This window comes from Dunckerocampus dactyliophorus, chromosome 1 (assembly GCF_027744805.1).
Source record: "Dunckerocampus dactyliophorus isolate RoL2022-P2 chromosome 1, RoL_Ddac_1.1, whole genome shotgun sequence".
Taxonomy (NCBI): Eukaryota; Metazoa; Chordata; class Actinopteri; order Syngnathiformes; family Syngnathidae; genus Dunckerocampus; species Dunckerocampus dactyliophorus.
In genome coordinates, this window is record NC_072819.1 from 28,099,926 (window position 1) to 28,119,328 (window position 19,403).

Sequence of the window (19,403 nt, forward strand, 5' to 3'; positions counted from 1 at the left end):
CTGATTTCTGTTGTTTTCTTCCAGAAATCAGTTACCATGGAGGTTACAAAAAAAATATGTCTTTTTGTTTTTGTATTTTGTCTGCTTAATTTGATTCCACCTCCATTTGCTTGGAACGGGCGTAGACAGACAAAGAGATAAGAGGGTTGATGATGAGGAACCACCTTTCACATGGACCCTGGGAGCCCTCCCTGCGTGCTAAACATCGTAAAAGACTTTTACAGGGTCTACTCTCTTCTGTCAACACATTTATCTCCAAATGGATTATGGTTATCTCACTTACCATCACCAACACACACAACAAACCTAGTGCAGAGAAACATGCTACTGGTGTGTCCTTTTCAGTCTGAATGTGCCACTTTCTATGCCTTGCTCTCCATGGTCATGGTCACAGTTTTATTTGTTTCGGACATGTGATGACATGTCCGAAAAGGAGTCGAAAGAAGCAGAGCTTGTTTAAATCCTATCTCTTCTCCATGTCTTAGTAATTATTGACAGTTTGTTCACTTTGGGTTTGGTGCAGTGGAACACATCCAAAAACCGAATACAGTGAGACCTTGGTTAGAGTCATTAATCCATTCTAGAAGGTCAGACTCTAACCAAAACGTACTCTAGCAGAATACATTTTTCCCATAACAAATAAGGTAAAGCCAATGAATCCATTCCAGAAAGTCTAAAAATGTTAACACAAAATGTGTTTTTAGAGTTATTTAGTATAGTTGTTTATTTTTAGTTACATAAATATCAAATAAATGTTCATTTATCCATTTCATTCATCATTTATACACATTTAGAAGTCAGAAGTGCAGTTAGAAGAAGTTAGGTGTACGCTAACTGAGGTTTTACGGTAGATATCATTGTACATTTTGGGGTACATTTGCCACTTGCACATTTCTAACAGTTACATTTGAATACAATAATTAGCCCCATTACACTTTTACCTTATTGTGAACTGCCAGAATTGACTTCTTCTAAAACCTCTTATATGTTGGTGACTACTTTAAAATCTCAAAGTCAAGTTAGGGTTAATGATGGTACAAACTGTTGGAGTGACCCACCTGTGTCTGGCCCATTGGAAGGCTTCAGAGCAGCTGCAGCCAGCCTGGCCATCATTGGTGATATCAGACCTTTGCTGGCTGAGATCTTTTCCATAATCGAGGAAGTGGCAAAAGAGGTCGGGGTAGACGCCATGGCTGCGTCTGCCACCGCCGTGGAGCAGCCTTGAGTTAGTGAGTCGGTGGGCATGGAGTGGGCCCCAGATGAGACAGCTGATACCAGGCCAGCCGCCTGTGGAGGAGGCTGGAGAGGCACCCTTGGTATCAGGGGGAAGAAAGGGCTCGAAGCAGCCATTGTGCTGTTAGACAGAGCGAGGGCCACCGGCATGTTGCTGGGCAGGGCCTGGGACAGCAGGCTAGACATGCGCTGACCCACACTGGGCAGCGAGGGCGAGGGCTTGAGGGTAAGGCCTGCCGATGTGGAAGAGGAGACAGCAGTAGTGGGTGTGGCCATGAGGTGGGATACAGTGGTGGACTGCTGGGTGGTGGGCGAGGCACTCAGACTGGAGTTCTTGCTGCTGATGGCCGAGAAGTCCATCAGGTCATCGTTGCTTGACTCCTCCGGCTCATCCTTTGGTGCCAGGAAGGTGGAAGAAAGGCCCATGACGCCAGAGGAGCGGATATGTCGGCGCTCGTGTTTGCGCTTATGGGAGGTCATCTGGCTGGTAGAGGTGAAGGTGAAGCCGCAGCCCGAGCGGATGCAGTGGAAGTGGTTTGTAGCTTTGCTGTACACACAGCCCTCGTACTTGCACTCCTCATACTTATAGAACTTCTTGAAGCCATCTTTGGCATAGGCGTCATCCTTGATATGGTAGCTCTTGTGCTTCTCAATATCACACTTGTTCTTGAAGGTGAATGTGCATCCGGGGCGCCTGAGGAAAGAACATAAGAAATGGCAAGATGTTCTGTTACATGGATGCGTCAATGTACCTGCGTGCTCTTTGGGGTGTAATTCAAATACTTGACAATGGCAGGGAGATAAGAGAGGCGGCGCTGTGACACAACAGCAGCTACCACTTGCGAGGAACACAGAGGAAGACTTGACAGTTTTCAGAGTTAATCTTTGTACAAGATGGCCCTCAGCAGGTCTGCCAGATGCATGTTAGAACATAACCTTCTGCTTTTGAGGTTAAAATGTTATAGTGTGAAATGGAAATGAAACAAACAGATGTACTTTTTCAAAGAACTTCACCTGCAGTGGAAGTGTGTCGTTTTCTGGCCATAAAACTGGCACCCGACTGTGCCGCAGTCCTCAGTTGCACGGAACCTCTGGAAGCCATCATTGATCAGTTGGGCGTTCTTTTTGTGGAAGTTTTCGTGGGTCATCACATCAGACGTGCTGGTGTACACCTTGCTACAGCCCACCTGCCGAGCAGAGACAGTGCGGCCCACAGGGTTTTCATTTTGTGGGAATAGTCAAAGAAGCTACTTTGTATGGTTAAGAAAATGGCCAGGAAATGGTTTTCAAGTTCAACATTTAATTTGTGGTTTGGTATTGAAAGCGATGCTGCTTTCAAGAAGCTAGAGGCACCTGAAACTACAGTACTTTCCTCTCAGATTTGAAGGATGAGGTCACCACAAACTTACAGTAATGCTCTTTCAAGGGTGAGGAAGTGGAAGTGGAACATGACAGTCTCACGTTGACTTCTCAGGGCTAACGGGAGACGGCAGGCGATGTTTGAATTAAAATCAGCACGTACAACATCCCTGGTGTTTCTCACCCCCACAAACTGGGCAACTTCTCCATATTGAGTCAAACAATGGAAAAAAAATGCCACTCTGTATTTTCCTTGCTAAATCAGAAATGCTGATGCCAACATCTGCAACTTCTCAGCACTGTTAAAACAAGAGCTGAAATGTCCTAATAACAATGACATTGTTAGAGGAGGTTGAAAAAAGAATGTGTCTCAAGCACATCCTCCACTCTGGTGCTGCTGCCCCGCTGGTGCTAAGCAAAACGGCATGCTGAAATTAAGCAGATGCGCTTAAAAAATTAAACAAATCCAGAAGGGTGGATAATCTTTAACTGTCTGCTTGGTACTAAAACAAGAAAAATGTGTAAGTTTATATAAACACCTAACTGAATTTCATCCATGCCAATTAAGGAGCGAGAGAGTGAAGAGGTGGGAGCAGCTGTCTGGTGTGTATATTGTACATCTATTTTCATCTTTAACCTTTAATTCTTTTATTTACTTCTGCCAAAAGTCCTTTGTAAAGATCTTTTAGTATGGATGGAAAAGAATGTGAGCATGAAATTTTGTCCCTGAAGTGAGTGATTCTCCCCAAACAGGACATACTGTATATTTCAAATAATATAGACAAACCATCATTTATTTTTTTCAAACATGACAGGTATTTTTACTACATTTGTTAATGTTACATTCTGATTACAGCCTCTCCACTGAGATCAGTTTTTGGCAAGGCTTCTCAGGAACTTAAAGATAATGCTGTTTTATGGATTTATACAATGTTAATATATTATATGTAACGTAAATTCTGGTGTATAAGCCGCTACTCTTTTCTTAAACTTTGACCCCTGTGCTCTCATCTCGTGACATCTCCTTTACTTCGGAACTACTACTAATTGTTTAAATACTGTACTGCTCACGGGTCAGGAAACAGTAGCTCTTTCTTTAGCAGTAGCCAATCATGAGCTAAAAGTGCACTCACAACAAGCTTGGCAACCCACTGGAAATCACAGGAGGTCTTTATATATAACAGTATAACAATATAACCGTATACAGTGTATACACTAACAGTATAACAATATAACTGTTTCATGGTGTCATTACAAACAACACTAAACTCATCCCACAGCAACTTAACACTCAAAAGGTGTACCTAATAAATATATAAACATGGACCATTACGAGTTAGTTTTTCCCATAATGCATTGCGTCTAAGCAACACATTCATTGGGGCGCTGCAATGACATCAGCCTTCCTCTGGGCTCCTCTAGCTCCCTCTAGTGCACAGAGACAGCATTGCAGCGACAGCCACCATTTTCTCTGCTGCTTGCCGTGCAATGAAATGCTTTGCTCAAACAAAATGGGAAAACTTTAAAATGATGAGTTTGTTAAACTCGTATTGGTACATGTGTATATGTTTATTAGGTATACCTTTTGAGTGTTAAGGTGCTGTGTGATGAGTTAAGTGTTCTTTGTAAGATGACACCATGAGTCAGGCTGTTATATTGTCGTGAGTTTTTTCATAGCTCACCATTGGTTCCTGCCAAATAAAAAGCTGCCTGGTCCTGGTTCTTATACACCGGTGAGGCTTATATATGTGCAAATCTGTTTTTTCCTCTAAATCTAGCGGGTGCAGCTTATACAGCGGAATTTACGATATATACTCTATATATATATACAGTATATATACACAGTATATATATAATATACATGCATACATATATATAGTATATTAGGGCTGTCAAATGATTACAAATTTTAATTGGATTAATCACAGTTTTTTAAATTAATTAATCATGATTAATTACCATTAGCAACTTTGTGTGAAATATGCCCATTTTTACTGTATTTAATGAAGAGAAAGATCAATAACAGGACAGGATTCACAGCCATCATCATCATCATTTACAGCGGGATCTTAGAACACCACTGCTGCCTTCTCCGCTACTAGCAGTGTATTTCTTGCCGCACATTCCTACACGACTGTTCCTATTTCCGCAATTATTTTTTTACATTCTTGCTACCCCGCCTCATATATATACTGTATATGCCATTTCAAGCCAGAAGACAACCATTCCCCAACTTAAAAGAACACTTTAACTCAACATTTGGTCAGTTTCACGGTCAGGTTCATGTCAGGCCAAATAGGTGTTTGCAAGTGTGTGTTGGCAGGTGTTTTCTTGTTTAGTTGTACCTGCATGCAGTGGTAATGTGTACTTTTGCCATTGAGGTGGCAGCCATGGTAGTAGACACTGCAGTCATCCAGAGGACTGAATCGCATGAAACCATGCTGCAGGGAGTTGTCCCTCTTCTTGTGCATGTTGTAGTGCCTGATAACATCCTGTTTACTGGTAAACCTCTGCAAAAAAAAAAAAAGGGGGGGGGGGGGGGGGCAGGGGGATGTAAGACAACAGGTTAGTTTAAACCAGTCATAATCACCAACTCGCCACTTTATCTCTGTGGAAACGGCAGCTGCAACACATAGAGGTCAGTTGGCATGTTGATTAATAATGTGTAATGGAATGGTGGTCTAGTGGTTAGCATGTTGGCCACACAGTCATAGTCAGGAGACCGGGAAGATCGGGGTTCGAATCTTCGTTTCTGTGTTGAGTTTGCATGTTGTCCCCGTGCGTGCATGCATGTTAGGTTAATTGGCGACTCTAAATTGAATGTGAGTGTGAATGATTGTTTGTCTTTATGTGCCCTGCGATTGGCTGGCGACCAGTCCAGGGTGTACCCCGCCTCTCGCCCGAAGTCAGCTGGGATAGGCTCCAGCATACCCGCGGAGTAAGCGGCATAGAAAATGAATGGATGGAATGGAATGGCCATTTTCTGAACCTTGTTGTTGTGTTTGCTTCTGGTGTATGTATTTGCTGATGTAAGCAAATGTAATATGATCACAAAAGATTACGTGTGTGTGATTTTTCTGGCTTTACAAAAAAATGATTGAATGACAAGAATATATTGTAGTAGAGATAAAATAAACAAGTTTGACACCACAGCTACTACTTGTCTTAAGTGCTGCCGCCAACGCGACACCCTCATACACGCCTTTTGGTAAATACAAAAAAACTTAAAAGGATATTGAAAGGTGGCTTTCAAGTGTCTGTAATCAGAGATTTACACCTGAGATTTGTCTTTTTTAAGATACGCGCAAGATTAGATATCCCTTAAAATGGCAAATCATATTTTCATCATTGGTATATAAAAAGGTAATATTACAATACTGGAAAAATGAAAATGCCCCACATTTGGAAAAATGGAAATCATTATTGACATATTATTTTAGTTTTCAAAATCTAAATCTAATAGAGGAGAGAATATTGTATGGAGGAACATATTTGCTTTACACCCTAATTAACAAACTAAACTATTTGATGCCTATCTGACCAATTAAAAGCAATTAATTGCTATTTGCCCTCATTTTTCAGTTGGTTGTAATCGGTGTATGAGTTGAGGGAAGTGTCATATGCTGTTTTGGTATGGTATTTTTTATTATTTTTTGGAGAATATGTCTTGCTTCCCTTTGGACAATTAAAAAAAAAAGAAAAATATGATTGCACATCAATGATTTATCAGAGGTGTGCATGCAGGGAAAAAGGATGACGAACAAGCCAACCGAAAACGACATTTTTTTCCTTTCAATTTGCAGATACGGTTTCACTGTGTGGAATTGTAATTCATGAACACTTGCTTTTGCTGTTGTTTATGATGAGTGCACACGCTAAGAGACCTCGCATCTAAAATGACTAAATAAATGATCCCTCCCACATGCAGCAGTTAGAAAGCAGAAAAGTGACTCCTCAGGGACTTGCAGCAACCAAATCTGCTGTAATTGGCCTTAAGCTGATGTAAGAGAAACTGTAACGGGAGACGTGCAAATCAATGAGACACTTCTGTCTTCAATCCATATTCATCTCCAGTTGAGGGAGAAAACATCAGAAAGAAGCATTTTGAAAAGCAACTAATTGCTCTACAAAGTAGGCTAATTGCTTTGTGTCGTGTGTTCCACTCACAAAAAAATAAAAAGCGGCTCTTCGTAACTCTTGGCCCGTTTCCCGTTGCCTATCATTTAAGATGTTTGACTCTTTTAAGAGTAAACACTTCATTAGGATTTCAATATTCAGCTCATTTACAATTTTCCTGAAAAAAAAAAAAGCCTGCTCACGTTTGAGCATCGTGCTGATGCCAACCGGAAGATGAGTCGCGGTATATTCGATCCATCAAGCTGTCCAAAATAGGCCATGGAGAGAGCTGACTGGGAAAAAGATCTCATTTTCAGTTGAGTGGTGATGAAGGTTGGGAGCCACTTGCTACAATTTATTTTAGGATTCCCACTAGTGTGGCAAGATGCACACGCTGTCCCTCATGTACAAGCCCATGAAAGGAGAATGTTAAGACTCAGCCAGTGGGCCAGAGGCTGGCAGTGGGATAATATTCCAGGAGTGTGTGTCATGTAACATTTCATGAGTTATCACTCCGAAAGGGACTGCTCATCACTGCCTGCCTGTGTTTTTTTTCCTTTTCAGGGAATTGACACCAACAGAGCTGCCTTGCAGAAAGTATTTGTCCAAAAGCAGCAGAGAAATGCGGATCACAGCGTGGAAATTGCTGTGATAACCCGAACTAACGTTCTAAATGATGACATTAAATGATTTTCCTTTCTATTCCTCCCAGAGTGCTTCTCATCAGACTGTGAAGCAGAAACCTGAAAGCTTGGATCGGTAATGCTTTACACCTCATAACCAATATTTATAGAGAGGTAATCTCTCCTGATTACCAGCAGACAAAGGAGATTACAGCTTTTGTGGTTTAATTCAGAAAATTGTACCGTAAGAAAGGGAAACACAACTCAAGCTGTGCGTAGATTTCTGACATATTGAAACATCAACCTGTGATTGCCAAATATAAGCTTATTGTTTACTTTATTACTTTATTTTTTTCTCTGCTTATAGCATACACGTAAAGGGACGGAGACAAGAACATGATGAACTGTGCAAAATGGGATTAATGGTAGCCCTTTTCCTCCATTGCATTTTAATATTAAATAGAATTAAATAAATTAGATAAATAAAATAAACACTTTATTCATAGGAACAACAGTAGCCAGAGGATGCTTGCAAACGGAACTGTGCTCTATTTGGAAAACCACAGGCTAGCATACTTATCATGAGTAAAAATTTGGCAGGATGTTATGAATAATGAAAAGATGACACATTACACTATTTGTATACCTTTGGACAGTCACATCTCAGTTTTTTTGTCTGCGACAAAATTAAATTTTGTCAGATTCTTTTACTTTACAAATGAAGAGCATTGTTGGGAATGCTTGCATTCATTGAAAGTGTCATTGAGTGATGTTCAAAAAGTGATAAATTACTCACGCTCACCTGGTAGTTACACTCAGGGTCCATGCAGTGGTAGTGCTCCCTGTACTGGTAGGCACAGTGCACATGTCCACAGTGTTGACTTCCAGAAAACCTGAAAATAAGGTGGCAGACAACAGCCAAAAAAACATTATGCTTTTATGAAAATTTTCATCTCACATTAACTTTTCAACGTTACCTTTTCAAGAAAAACAAGAATACATTTAGAACAATGCATTTCATGCAACATCCTTCCAAACTTCTGTGGTAGCACACCTCTAAGACCAAGGAGATGATCATCGACTTTGGCAGGAAGAAAACCAAAACTTTGTTTGCTGGGGAAACAGCATTACTGTGCGGGTTTGTAACAAGCTTGATAAGCTGATCGGAAAGTGTGCCTGTGATGGGCGGGAAGGCCTTCCTCAACAACTGCACACACTCTTGCAACCCAGAGAAGCAGCCACAGTAACATGCTCCTCTCTCTGTGCTGTAGAACAGAGAGGTTCAGGAGATCCTTCCTTCCTGCTGCTATAAGACTGTACAACAGCTTCGGTCGACCATATGCACTTTATTAATATCACTAGTATGACTGATATTATGTTTTTGGTCTATATTGTTTGTGATTTCTCTGTGCGGGACACATTCATTTCCCCTGTTGGGTATTAAGAAAGAATATGTCTATAAAAGTAAAGCAGATAATGCAAGTACAGTATGTACGCTGTGCACATACAGGTGCTCATGCGTGAGCGCCCGATAGCTGAACTACTTTGTGTATCATTTTGAGTCATTCTTTTTTATTTCTGTTATGCAAGGTGGTGGTTATCATTAATAACGGGCGGGGGGCAACAATGTGAATTATCGGTATAAGTCTATATTGTGCACATGCATGTGCTTATGCATGAGCAGGTCTAAACTGGGCACTCGCTTCTGTTTATTTCTCTTATGCAAGGTGGATTGTATCACACTGATTATACGACAGGTCCAGGTTGGGTGCTCGTGCATGAGCAACCGTGCTGCCTCTAGACCCACCTCTTCCATCTATGCTGGGGCCAGTGAAGTGTCCAGATTTCCGATGTCATGTGTGCCCGAACAGGGTACAAATTCCTTAGTGTGAGTGCCCCCCTCAGACTAACCTGGTGTGTTTTCCCAAACCTAACAAGACGCTAATTGTGACAACTGACAATAATAAAACATTGTTACTTTTTGTATGATTACTTCTTAGATATAAGCAGGTTTAGGAGGGTCCTTTTATTTAGGACAGATGTGTGACAATAAATGCTATCAAAGAGCCTGTCAACAGTGAAGGCAGGCGCAATAAAACAGGTGAGCGACTTTTCAAAGGCATGACGCTCACCTCACCTTCAAAGTAACGTTGCTCACAGCCCCCACCCAAACCCACTTGTGCTCTCAACACACTGCTGCGACAATTTAGCAGTCTGTCACACCAATTTCAGCCAAATTATCTCCATTTATTGCTAAAGCAGCCGTAAGACACACTTATTACACACATGCGCACCGCCAAAGCCCCCTGATGCTTTATGTCTTGACGCTGTAAAAATCCTCTTCAAACTGGTGTAATTATTGTATTCTTTTTGAGGAAAGGGTTTTACATTTTGTGATGTAGGAACAATGTGGTCTCATTTTTATGACAAAGACCTTCCTTCACTGGGTGCTAGAAAAAGGCTGCTGCCCGCTACAGTACAGCAACTTTATGGTGCTGATTATAAGCCAAACGATGATGACTGTTAAAATCCTCCAATTACCAGTGAAAACACACAAATAAACATTGCACCGCTGCTGCCAAGAACTCCATCTGCTAGTGCAAGAGGAGAGGGGGTGGGGGGTGGTAAAGGGGACTAAGTAATATATTTTCCATCTCTCTTTCTGTTTTTTCTTGTTCGGATTATCCCAGAGCTGCATTTACAGATCACTTTGCAGAGTTCATTAAGCTAATTGAACGGCATATCCACTACTTTTTTTTTTTCAAAGTTGTGTGTGAGTGAAAGTGTCTGGAATATGGTGATAGAAAAAAGGAGGGGGAGGGGTTAAAAAGCAATAAAGCCAACATATGCCCCAAACATTTGTGTTTCCTATACACTCTTTCACGTTCTTATGAACACGCAGAGACCCCCGAGACTGCGGCCCACCCCTCTGCTCATTGCCCAGCTGTATCACTTTGCCTCTGGACAATTCCCACTTGCCGCGTCAGGGGGCCTAATGGGCCGCCGCTATTCAGCTGCAGATTAAATATTAATATCGCCGCGATGCAGAGATTGCAGCGCATCTCCAGTTACAATAGAGAGACACAGATCAAAGTGCCGAGGCAATTCATGGGTGCATGAAAGCAAGAGGGAAAACTGCGACGAAACACTACCAGGGAACCAACTGCATTATTGTGAGGAGATGAGATAACTTTTTTCCACATTTTACAAGAATTGTACAAAGCTGGTTTTAGTACTTGTGTGCGCTCATTAGCTCCAATGAGGACCCTCCCCCACTTCCACCTCCCACTCTCTGTGCTACAGTTGCCCTTTTTATGAGCTCTCCTTTCCCATTTTTCCGTCCCTCCTTTCTCTTTTTTCACCCCCAACCCAACACGGAAATTGAAACTGTATCTGAGCTTATCTGCAGCCTCCCCGTGCATCAACTGCCGAGATGTTTAGACAAATTTTATGCATTATGCAGTGCAAATATCAAAACAGTTCTTGGCAGTGCCAGCAGAAGCCTCATTAAAAATTCCTTAATTAAATCTTCTTGCAAAATGTAATCAGTCCAACGAAGAGGTTTTGCGTGTGTGTGTGTGTTTGTGTGTCAGTGCCAAGGCTTTGATTTGTGCCCTTCATGTTATGGCTTGGAGAAATAATCATTAACGCCAAAGCCACTTTGGCTTTTCAAATGCTGTTTTTCTTTCTTTTTAGACGGAATAAACAAACAAGTGATAATCACCTTTGAGCATCAGCTCAAAATGAATCCAGAAAGGGGAGGATGTGTATTGTTCTGTGGCCATCGAAAGACACCTCTCCTCCCCTGATGTTTTGTCACTGATTGACTATTTTATGAGTCCTGTATTCAGCAATAAATGAAAGAAAACCCCGACGCTCATATCATCTGTGTCAGTCATAACTATTTTGAAAAGTTCCAGGTACCACATAGATGACAATGTTGTGAAAACAATCCGCGCTCAAAGGGTGCTGCAAAAAAACACCAGGCCAAAACCATGTGCATGTGCGCCGACTCCAGAATTTTAACACGCTACTCTGAGATTTTGTGTTATGTGAGCAAAATGTCTCAATTTTTCACAGTAAGCCTACATTTGACCGGAGACATTATCAAGCTCATTATCTTGAGCAGCACAAAGAACAAACAGCCTTTTTCTCCAAGATTCATTCATGATGATATATGCTACCATTCTCAACCACTGGTGGCGCTATGTTTGTCTTTTAGCCTTGGTGGCATTGTGGTTGACCTAATATGTCATACTAAAGTGTTTACAAGCACCTTAAAAGTTTGCTTTTAACCGGAATACGTAAATGTACTGAGAGTTTTATTACAGATACACACCCTGGGAATGTATTCAAACATTTACAGTCAGAGGCACAATCAAGCCATTTCTTTTTCATTACCTGTCATCCCTCTCGCCACATAAATTGAAGTATTTTCTTAATCAATTCACTGCACACTGAGCATCTTCACAGCACAATCTAGTTACACCACTGAATAAAAGACCATCAGTGGAAGAGGAAATGGTTTGTCTGTTTGGATGTATTGTTTCATTGGTGCTAAGCGCGGCCCGTTGAGGGATTTGCATACCTGGCAATGTATTTCTGGTAGAGGTTGACGTCGTCGCTGGCAGGTTTATCTGGTGGCAGGCCATTCCTAATGCCGCGCAGCAAACACAAAAGAGACAGGATTAATGGCAGGTTTGGGCTGCCTGTTGTTAATAAACACAAAGTGACACAATATTTACTTGGGGAAACTTTCGGCTATCAATTCACATTTTCTTGTGGCTGAGCAGCGTTTTCCTGTGCCGCATGAATCAGAGATAGAAGGAGCACATGTTTGATGCATGGCCTTTCAGCCAGTGGAAGGAGAAATGCAGGAGCAAAAAAAAGGACATTAATCTTTTATGGGGGTATTTTGGTGAGTGCTTATATGCAAAATTGGATAATGGGGAAGAGGAAGAAAAAGAACATTCTCTAATCTTCTCTATGGGACTATTTTACTTACATCCAGTTGGGCAACAGTGAAACAACTTTGAATAGATTCAAATCACTACCACTTTTGTCACCTGAGATACAACTCCCTTCATAAAAGGTTCGAGCAGTTCTATAGAGTGACAGTTAACATTGCATTGGTCCCTCACAGCAGTGGCATTTAGCTCCATGTGAAGCACCACACGGGGAATGACCCGAGGTTAATCTGGCCCAGAGGGGAGGATCTCCTGCCAGAGCATCTCCTGCACTCGGTGGGTCAGTTAGCCAGGCTTGTAGCTATTGTGAAGCCCCAACCCCATGAATGCCAGACCCTAAGGCAGCAGTGCCTGAGGGCACTAGGATGGCGCCTTTGATAGGTCTCACCTAACCAGAAACAAGATTAAAACCAATCAAACAGACTCTGAGAGTGTTTTGGTAAGCGGGCATGCTCCCCAAACCCCTTGTTCACTTGCCTTACTCGTCAGGCAGTGTTGCGTCTGCCCCTGTGGCTCACAGGAAGGTTAGCCATGACTCCAAAGTAATTAAAGGGAGACTTCTTACACCCCAGCCGAAACCAACCAACTCAGTCACTTTGCTATGACTGTTCTAAATCAGTGTCCACGGGGCCGCTACATGGAGTAAACACTTCATGTGCCTTTGCAACTCATCATGTCGCTATTTCACACTACAGTGCTGTTGGCTGCCGCAAAGGTAGCAATTACCTTTATGTTGGACTAACTGACTCACTGTAGTGGTTAAGTGTGAGTGAGCTGCACCGAATCATCAATCTGTTTCTCTGAGAAGCGTTACAGAAGACTCTGAGCTTGCAACATTTACATTATATGGTACCTTATGGTGTTATTTAAATACATTTTTATAGCCTACTTCTGAAAGCTGTGGAGCATGCCATCTTAGCTCAGTCCGTATACATGTTGCAATGTATGCATTTCTAAATGCATTACGTATTTAATTTGAAGGACTTTAGTCAGTCTAACATGTTGAAATCTGTCATAAAAACCTTAGAATTGACCAGTTCTATATCCGGGGCTGGAATACACAAACCTGTTCTCTTGCACAGGATACACTGTGTAAAGGGATATGAAGGACACACTTAAAGGGACAGTTCCAATTTTTTGACATGAAGTTGTATGACATTCCCATCAGCAGTGTAGTCCATCAACAGTGACTTACCCCGCACTTGGTCCCGTGAGCCCAGTTCTGGTTGGAATTCAATGATGAGAGACGTGGTTCCGGTTAGTTATTGGGGTTACTCAAGTAAAGACTTTGGCTTCTCAAAACAATATGCTTTCGAAAGAGTAATGCATTTGCACGACAAAAATGGCTCCTTGAAAAAAATCAGACCTCACACGTCGCTCGACTTTACTTTCGCTGACATATTAATGCATGCTATCGGCTGTCCGTTGTTATGTATGTGATGAAAATGGCTGCAACCCTCACATCTTCATCCCCTGTGGAACACATAAACAAGATGGCTGCGACGCCACGGCGGATGCATCTTCATCACACACACAACAATAGACAGCTGATAGCGCACATTAATACAATGTCAGAGAAAGTAAAAGGGAGCAATTAGTGAGGTCTAATTTTTTCGAGAAGGCATTTTTGTCGTGCAAATGTATTACTCTTTTGAACGCATACTGTTTTGAGAAGCCAAACTCTTTACTTAAGTAACCCCAATAACTAACCAGAACTACAGTATGTTTCTCATCACCGCAATCCGACCAGAACTGGGCTCACGGAACCAAGTGTGGGATAAGTCACAGTTGATGTACTACAATGCTGATGGGAATGTCATACAACTTAATGTCAAAAAATCTAAACTATCCCTTGAAGTGAACTTTTCTGTGTGGGGAATATTTGAGTAGACTTACTTAACGGAGGACACAGTGCCAGTGGTGATGGAGTCAGTCTTGGAAAAGCTGGACTTCAGGTAGTCAGCGGTGAAGCTTATATGGCCCGTCTGGTCCACGGTGAGGCCTGGTGCAATGCTGGCCCCAGTTGCACCCATGGTGGGGACACCAGGTGCTCCAGGATTCCCTGGTGCGGTTGCAAGGATGTTGGGCATCAACGAGCCTTCTGGATTTCCGGGAATCAACTTCTGGATTGTTCTGATGTCATACTTGGAAGGGCGGCCAACTTTACCAGTCTTAAAGGCGATGGCGCCACCCATGTCAGGGTTGCCCTCACCCGGCTTAAAAAGGTTCAGGAACTTGACGTTCTCCAGATCATACTTGGAGGGTCGTTTAAAAGCATTACCATTCGGCTGTATACTCTCACCCATTTTTAGTTTCTGAATGAAGAAGTCATACTTGGAGGCCCGGGAGGCCATGCTCTGGATGTGAGAGGGATTGGATGGTTGTGCGGCACCTGCTGGGGCTCCTTGCTGCTTGTGATCCAAGCTAGTGGGATAAATCTGGGCCTCGGCCCCTGGGAGGCACCCGGAGGTCTGGAGCATGGTTGGACTTTTGTCTTGGGACAGTTTTGTGTTGAGGTCATCTGGTTTGGGTGGGGAAGCATGCATGGGCCAAGGTAGGGTCTCACCAGTTTTGAGCTTGCGGATGTACTCTTCGTACTTGGAAAAGCGGGCCCGGCGAGAGGCCTCCTCGCTGCTGAGGGAGGAGGGGTCTGAGGTAGCGGCTTTGAGCTTCTCAAAGCTGATCTTCTTGGTCAGCTCGTCCCGCATCTGATGGTCATCATAGCCAAACATTCCCAAAAACTCATTCATCGTAGTGGCCGCATAGTCTCGGAGGGCAGATGCTTCTCCTGAAAGAGAGGAAGGGTCATCTGTGACTAGGGTTAGGCATCGTTTGAATTTGATTGATTCCGGTTCCAATTCTGATTCCTTGTTTCGATTACGGTTCCTAACGACTCTCGGTTTTGATGCTTTTAAAAGGCAGGGTAATAAAAGTTTGCATGGTTTAAATGAGGGTGCGAACAAGAATTACTTTTAGATGAAATGTCTGAACTTTTCCGAGAATTGTTGAATGATATAAACTTTTTTTTAATCAACTTTAAACAACAAACAACTTGAATTTCTTACAGGGCTATTTTCAACCAGTATAAAAGCATTCAACTTGAATATAAATGTTATGAAGTTTATTCTTATATGAGTACACTTTCACAAAAGATGTGTACTTACTGTATGAAAAGAAGTATACTTTGTTTGCTGCCTGAATGTTGGTGTTAGCTCTTTTTTTATGACACCCTTATTTTGTTAACACGGTTAAACAGGATATAGCCCAGATCGCTATTATTTTGAAAGCCGGAAGTGTGTCGTGTGGGTTGAGGATTCCCTTGACTTTTGCTAACAGCGACGTACTGTGCAAGTAAATAAATTTGCCTAGCCGTAGCTCTCATACTTTACTTACACTGAACTTCCACATCAGCTAGCATCCTGAAACCCTGTGTTACATTGACATGAGACAGAAGTCATTTATTGTTTGACTTCCTCGATTCTGATTCTGATTGTTTAGAGCAGTGGTCATCAACCTTTTAGAGCCCAAGACCTCTGGTCCCGGCCGTGGTCCTGCACACGCTATACCCCGCCCTCCCATATATACTGTATTGATGCAGTCATGGAAAAAATGATTAGACCACCCTTGTTTCTTCAGTTTCTTGTTCAGTTTAATGCCTGATACAACTAAAGGTACATTTGTTTGGACAAATATAGCAATGACAACAAAAATAGCTCATAAGAGTTAAATTTTTTGACAGTATAATGCTATAACTATTCATGTAAGAACTTAGGTGAAGTTGCTTGATATCAGCTCTTAAATTATGCTCTTCTGAGCTACATTTGTTATTATCATTATATTTGTCCAAACAAATGTACCTTTAGTTGTACCAGGCATTAAAATTGATCAATAAACTGAAGAAACAAATATGTATTTCAATTATACATATGTATTTATTTATTTATTTTGTAGAAAGGTTTTTAAAGTAAATTAAAAAGTGATAAATATTTAAAGCTTTGTATTTAAATACAAAGCTTTGTGTTATTATTGGTTGTTGGTGTCAACATTTCAGCTTCTTCTCATGGTTCCTTTTGCTCTATTTTTACCATTTTTACTGTTTTTTAAATTTTATTTTGTTTCTGAAGTGATACAATGACAAATTAGCCATGGTCCGAACATGCGGCCCCAGGGCCGCACTTTGGGCTCTCCTACTTATGTGGATCTTCGTCGAGTTCGGGCTTGTGGCGTCTGTTCTATGAGCAAACAACAAATCTATTTAGCTTGTTGGCTCAGTGTCATGGGTGAGCGAAGCGATGGTAGTTGAGGGGAGAAGGGCTGCGTCCTGATGAGCAGCGTTTTTTTGGAGGAGCACATTTATGGAGTTATATTTCTGCCTTAATTTTGAGGTGCCAAAGGCTGATTTTGAGCCACAACGTGCAGTAATTACTGTTGTGTGAGCAGGCACGTTGCTGCGCGCTGACACTCTCTCTCTCCTTGTCGCTCAATCTGTGAGCGCGAGGCGTGCCGGTGTACATGTGTGCGCCTTATGATACCTTTGGTTGGGTTTTGGGGTCTGGGCTCTTGGCTGGAGCTTGCAGGTTGCCTGCCTGGAGAGCGGAAAGGCTTATGGGCGTCTTCAGTGGTCAACATGCGTGCCTGTTGCTCATTCTCCAGGAGGGGAGGGCACTGATGTAATAATACTTTTTTTTTGTAATGTTCTCGTAATCGACCGGTAAAGTCCCAAAGATCTTCCCAAAGAACATTGTAGGTCGCAATCGACGCGTTGGTGACCCCTGGCTTAGAGGAAGTCCGAAGTAGTGCGTCAAAGACGAGGTACTCTGTTATTACAGTTACATGGTGAATGTGTGAACATTAATCATGTTGGTCGTGCACCCTCCTTTGCATGATATCATTGTGTTGCAAATGTGAATTTCCCTGCTGTGGGATAAATAAAGTACAATACAATACAAAAGGTTGCTTCGAGCCGTCCGTTGTTGCACTTTTTATGAAGTTGAGACAAACATTTTAGCCGCTTCTTCTTGGCTGGTGCTCGCCGGCCTCTTCTTTGTTGGTGTTTGCAGCAATTTCTTCTTCGACGAAGTGAGCATCGAAACTAAGCATTGAAATAAAACATTTGAACGATCCCGGGATATTCTGAATGTTAGTCCCAGTTCCCATTGATGCTCGAGACTCGATGCCCAACCCTACCTGTGACAGGTAGATCTTATCCAACTGCTTTTAAATTTCATCCGCTTTGATGAAATCCCTCATTGGATTTTACAAGACATTGCCAAAGTCACATTCATTAATATTATATCGACAAATATTCTAAGATCGACAGCGGCTTTTAACAAATCTTGTCCGTGTATTTAGTTTGTTTCTACAAGCAGGCAGTCTGAAGTGGTGCTTTTCCCGTTTTGGTTTCACGTTAGGCTGGTGCAAAATTTGTAAGATTACTTGATCGAGCAAACACTGAATACTAACCTTTAGATATATTTTAATCGGCTTAATGGTTTCTGGCGATTTAGGTTAATTTACGACTAACTGAAAACACTCATGAAAATAGTCAATTCAAAATAAGCAATATTTTGGAAGAGAAGATGGTGATATGTTGGAAGAAATTTGAGTAAAAAAAGATGGCAAAAAAGCTTTTTTTAATTAATTATGTTACCTTATGCATTTAAAATAATAGATGTTTCTAAAATTATAAAATAATATAATAATTGTTAAATATTAAAAATAAAAACAATGTATTCACTTTTGTAGCTGCAAGAAACTAAGCATGCACATAAGGTTGCCATGGGTGAACATTCAGAAAAATATGTGGCTAAACGATGTATTAGATGTTATTATAAAGACTGTATGTTGTGTCACTTTGTGAGCTGAGGTACAGTCATAATAGAATGCACCAGACAATCATTTGTCTTGGTCAGCTTCTATCTCTCACCATTGACACAATCATGGGGTAAGGAGAGAAAAGTTATTTAAATTTGAAAAAGGAGTGCTTTATTGCTTTTTCATCCACAGAGCCCACTTAAAGCTGGTCAGAGGCTCTACCACCTACCACCCGTGTAATTAATACACAAATATTTCAGCTCATGTCTCCAATTTCTCAGTTATTGCAAAATGAGTTGCTGCGCTCTGCTTTTCACATCTCCTGCACAGCATGTAAAATAATCCCCAAATTTCCACCCGCCGCTTTAGTGGTCACTCTTCTGCATGGTGGATCAGTGTGAAAGATTATCTGGTGAATCGAAAAGGGCATGAAACATTTAAGAGGAATGGATGAATGGCCTGCGTGTTTGTCATAGATGATTCAAATGTTTTTATATAAACGGAAACTGGAGTTGCACTGTACACATAGATAAAAACAGCATCTAAATGTGCTTCAATAAACTGTCAACAGGTGTAATGGACTTTGGTCCTGCTGTATTTTTTTTTTCAAGTCACTTCAGGACGCAGTGGGTCATATATCTCCAAAGTTAGGGCAGACCGGCCCACACTGGTATGAGACACAACATGGCATTTCACTTGACTACTCAAAGTCAAATGAAAACGTCTCACTCAGCATCTTTGGAATGAAATCATACTACCAAATTGCCAATTCAAAAATTAAACTTATATGATAATCACTTATGTAAATATTGACCCAGTTATGTTTAATCTGTATTGACTTGTGCATTGGAAGTGGTATCGTATAAAAAATATATATAATAGATATTTAATTTCAGGTAGTACCAACATCCTTTTTTAATATCTTATTTACATATGATATTACCATCATGGTGAAAGTGGGAAAAAAAGAGCAAGGGGTGTATTTAAAGAGGGAGTCACGTGACATGCTATCAATGCAAAGCAAATGATTTGTCTTGAAAGGATTAGGTCTGCCATACACAGGAGATAACCATTTTAAAACACACTGCAAATGACTTTTCCACTTAAGCCCTATCAGGCCACTTCTCACTGCTGGCAAATAGCAAAGCCCGACAGTTAAGGTTCTATTCATCCTTTTTAATTTGAAGATTGTTGAGATTTTATATTTTTCTTTTACTGATTTGCTCTTTGGAGTCACTGAAAAATCTTCCTGGCAAAATGCAACACAACACACACCTGTCTTTCTATATTT

The 19,403-nt window shown here is 41.5% G+C and overlaps 1 protein-coding gene across 5 annotated transcripts in view; it reads right to left on the reverse strand.

Annotated features, from left to right (window-relative positions):
* casz1 (castor zinc finger 1) overlaps positions 1-19,403 on the reverse strand; it is an 84,887-nt gene that overhangs the window by 17,974 nt on the left and 47,510 nt on the right. For 3 of the 5 annotated variants that reach the window (XM_054796635.1, XM_054796643.1, XM_054796621.1), the window contains exons 3-8: positions 14,195-15,086; positions 11,920-11,985; positions 8,128-8,224; positions 4,938-5,102; positions 2,248-2,420; positions 1,059-1,927 (exon numbers count right to left, since the gene is read on the reverse strand). In XM_054796635.1, coding sequence (XP_054652610.1) covers positions 1,059-1,927; positions 2,248-2,420; positions 4,938-5,102; positions 8,128-8,224; positions 11,920-11,985; positions 14,195-15,086 — 2,262 coding nt within the window. The remainder of the gene's footprint in view (positions 1-1,058; positions 1,928-2,247; positions 2,421-4,937; positions 5,103-8,127; positions 8,225-11,919; positions 11,986-14,194; positions 15,087-19,403) is intronic. The other 2 variants (XM_054796652.1, XM_054796629.1) reach the window with 1 other exon arrangement.